This window comes from Carlito syrichta, unplaced genomic scaffold (genome assembly GCF_000164805.1).
Source record: "Carlito syrichta isolate Samal-C Ts95f unplaced genomic scaffold, Tarsius_syrichta-2.0.1 Scaffold302276, whole genome shotgun sequence".
Taxonomy (NCBI): domain Eukaryota; kingdom Metazoa; phylum Chordata; class Mammalia; order Primates; family Tarsiidae; genus Carlito; species Carlito syrichta.
The window spans coordinates 215,778-218,700 of record NW_007246372.1 but is presented as its reverse complement, the minus strand read 5'-3'; the positions used below and the strand labels follow the sequence as shown (position 1 = coordinate 218,700).

Sequence of the window (2,923 nt, the reverse complement as noted above, 5' to 3'; positions counted from 1 at the left end):
CCCGCGGGCTCAGGCAATCCACTCACCTCAGCCTTCCAAGGCGCGGGAGAATATATATATTTTTTGAGTCAAAGTCTCACTCTGTCACCAGGCTGGAGTGCAGTGACATGATCACAGCTCACTGCAGCCTTAACCTCGTGGATTCAGGGATTCTCACGCTTCAGTCTCAGTTTCTGCTTTGTACCTGAAACTTCCATCATAGAGCATATCACTCCATACTACAATTATTCTTCCCACTCATCTGATTGAGCGCTGTTTAAGGGCTGGCTGGAACTACAGGCGTGCGCCGTGATGCCTGGCTAATTTTTTTATTTTTGTAGAGCTGAGGTCTCACTATATTGCCTACACTGGTCTTAAACTTCTGGGCTCAAGCAATCCTCCCTCTTGGCCTCCAGAAGTGCTGGGATTACAAGCATGAGCCACCATGCCTGGCAAGAGTTAATATATTTAAAATGCTCAGGAAAGTATCTGGGACCTACTCTGTGCTTAATAAAAGTTATTATAGGCCGAGTATAGTGGCTCATGCCTATAATCTCAGCACTTTGGGAGGCTCAAGTGAGAGGATTGCCTGAGCCCATGGGTTTGAGACCATCTGGGCAACTTGATGAGACCTCATCTCTACAATAAATCAAAAAATTAGGCCAGGCTCGACGGCTCAGCCTGTAATTCCAGCACTTTGGGAGTCCAAGCTGAGTGGATTGCCTGAGCCCATGGGTTTGACACCAGCCCGGGCAATTTGGTGAGACCGCATCTCTACAATAAATCAAAAATTCGCCAGACATGGGAGTGCGCACCTGTAGTTACAGCTACTTGGAAGGCTGAGGAGGAAGAATCGCCAGAGCCCAGCAGGTCAAGGCTGCGGTGGCCGTGAGCATGCCACTGCACTCCAGCCTGGGCAACACAGTGAGACTCCAACTCAAAAATAAATAAGTAAATAAATGTTATTATTATCATTGAGTGTGGAGGCTGAGGAAGCAAAAGGAGATCCAAGTTTCTGGCCTGGATGACTGGATAACCACTCATAAGGAAAGAGATTAGAGATGAAAGTGCCCAGGAGTCCACTGGATCTATAATTCTGTGGCATACAGTCGTGATCTGGGATATTGATGTGTGTGGGATTGTTTGGCATGGAGGTGATAGGGGAGGTGGAGGATGTGATTGTAAACACCTGATGAACCATAGTGTAAAGAACTTGAAGGAAGGAAAGAAACTTGGAAGGAATGGTTAGCAAGAAGGAAAGACAGATGAGAATGAGGTTTGGGAGTTGAGTAGAGAGTTTTATGAAGGAGTGATCCACAGTTATGCCCAGATAAAGGCTGTAGTTGGCTGTGGTTGGTCGTTTTTGACTTTGGCAAGAGCACTTAAAATGAATGGGAACCAAATAAGAGGTGAGGAAATGAGACTGGCAAGACTGAGGAGAACTCAGGATGGCTAGTCACCGGAGGAAGGGGAGGGAGAAGGCAGCAAGCACAAGGAAACGTGAAGGCAGGAAAGAAGCTTCATTTTTCTAAAATGAGAGACTTGACTTTTTGTTTACTAAAGAAAAGCAGCTGCTAGGGAAAGAAGATTGAAACTTATGGGACAATTAATGTTGAATATTCCAATAGAGTTTCACAAACCATTTGAGCATTGAATGGTGGCTAAGACTGTGGAATGGATGCAGAAGGAAAGAGCATTCAAGGCAGAAAGAGCTGCTAGGAAGGAACTTCCCATTTCATTATTTAGGAAACAATCATGAAATATTCCATGCCAGGCACAGCACTGGGTGTAGAGTTACGGGCATGGCCTTCTGGATTCTTTTTTTTTTGAGTTGGAGTCTCACTCTGTCGCCCAGACTGGAGTGCAGTGGCTGCTCCCGGCCACCGCAGCCTCGACTGCTGGGTTCCAGCGATCCTTCCGCCTCAGCCTTCCAAGTAGCTGGAACTACAGGCGCGCACTACCATGCCCAGCTGATTTTTGATTTATTGTAGAGATGAGGTCTCGCCAAGTTGCCCAGGCAGATCTCGAACCCATGGGCTCAGGCAATCCACTCATCTCAGCCTCCCAAGGCGCGGGATTACAGGCTGAGCCACCGAGCCCGGCTGCCTTCTGGATTCTTGAACATGGTTTCTTTGAATGTAGTCTGAGCCCCTGCTTCTAAATTATCTGGGTACTTGGTAGAAATGCAGACTCCTCATCCCACTAAGATAGTTTAACTAGGGGACTGTCAGAGAGGCTGCCCTTTTCCCTGGTTCCCTAGGAATGGCCCATGCAAGTACAGTGCACTTAAGACTTGAAGGCAGTCTGGGTGATCGTCTGTACTCTCAGTATACTAGAGGAGCTTAACGGTAGGGAAACTGCCCCAAACCAGAGACTTCCAGACTTTATTTCCTTTTCCTGTTTTTCAGCCCACAGAAGAAGAAGCATCTTCAAAGGAGGATTCTACACCTTCCAAGCCAGTTGTGGGGATCATTTACCCTCCTCCAGAGGTCAGAAATATCGTTGACAAGACTGCCAGCTTTGTGGCCAGGTAACATCTATTTCTGCTCATTGCAGGTTAGAGGTAGATTTTAGCATGAAGATCTCCTGAATTAGTACAAGAATAATGCCTGGCCTTTTAGAGAGTTGTTAATGGCTTAGGCCTTTCAGTTCCTCAGATACCACAACATGGCAGTGAGGTAGGCAATAAGTAGAACTGGCATCTCTGACACAGCACAGGAGTGTCAAGGTGAGCGCCACACTCAGCTTCACAGTCACCAGAGCCCCTGCTTCCAAAATGAGTCTGAGGAAATGCCTGAAAAACTGCCTTGTCACAGACAGTGTGTGTCTCTGTGTCTGAGCTACTGGCTGAGGAATACAAAAAAGAGCCGGGCTCGGTGGCTCAGCCTGTAATCCCGTGCCTTTGGGAGGCTGAAGTGAGTGGATTGCCTGAGCCTGCGGGTTC

General features: G+C 47.5%; 1 protein-coding gene across 1 annotated transcript in view; it reads left to right on the top strand.

Moving 5' to 3' along the window:
• Positions 1-2,923, top strand: part of SF3A1 (splicing factor 3a subunit 1) — a 22,669-nt gene that overhangs the window by 1,956 nt on the left and 17,790 nt on the right. Inside the window, exon 2 of the mRNA XM_008056171.2 lies at positions 2,388-2,509. Coding sequence (XP_008054362.1) covers positions 2,388-2,509 — 122 coding nt within the window. The remainder of the gene's footprint in view (positions 1-2,387; positions 2,510-2,923) is intronic.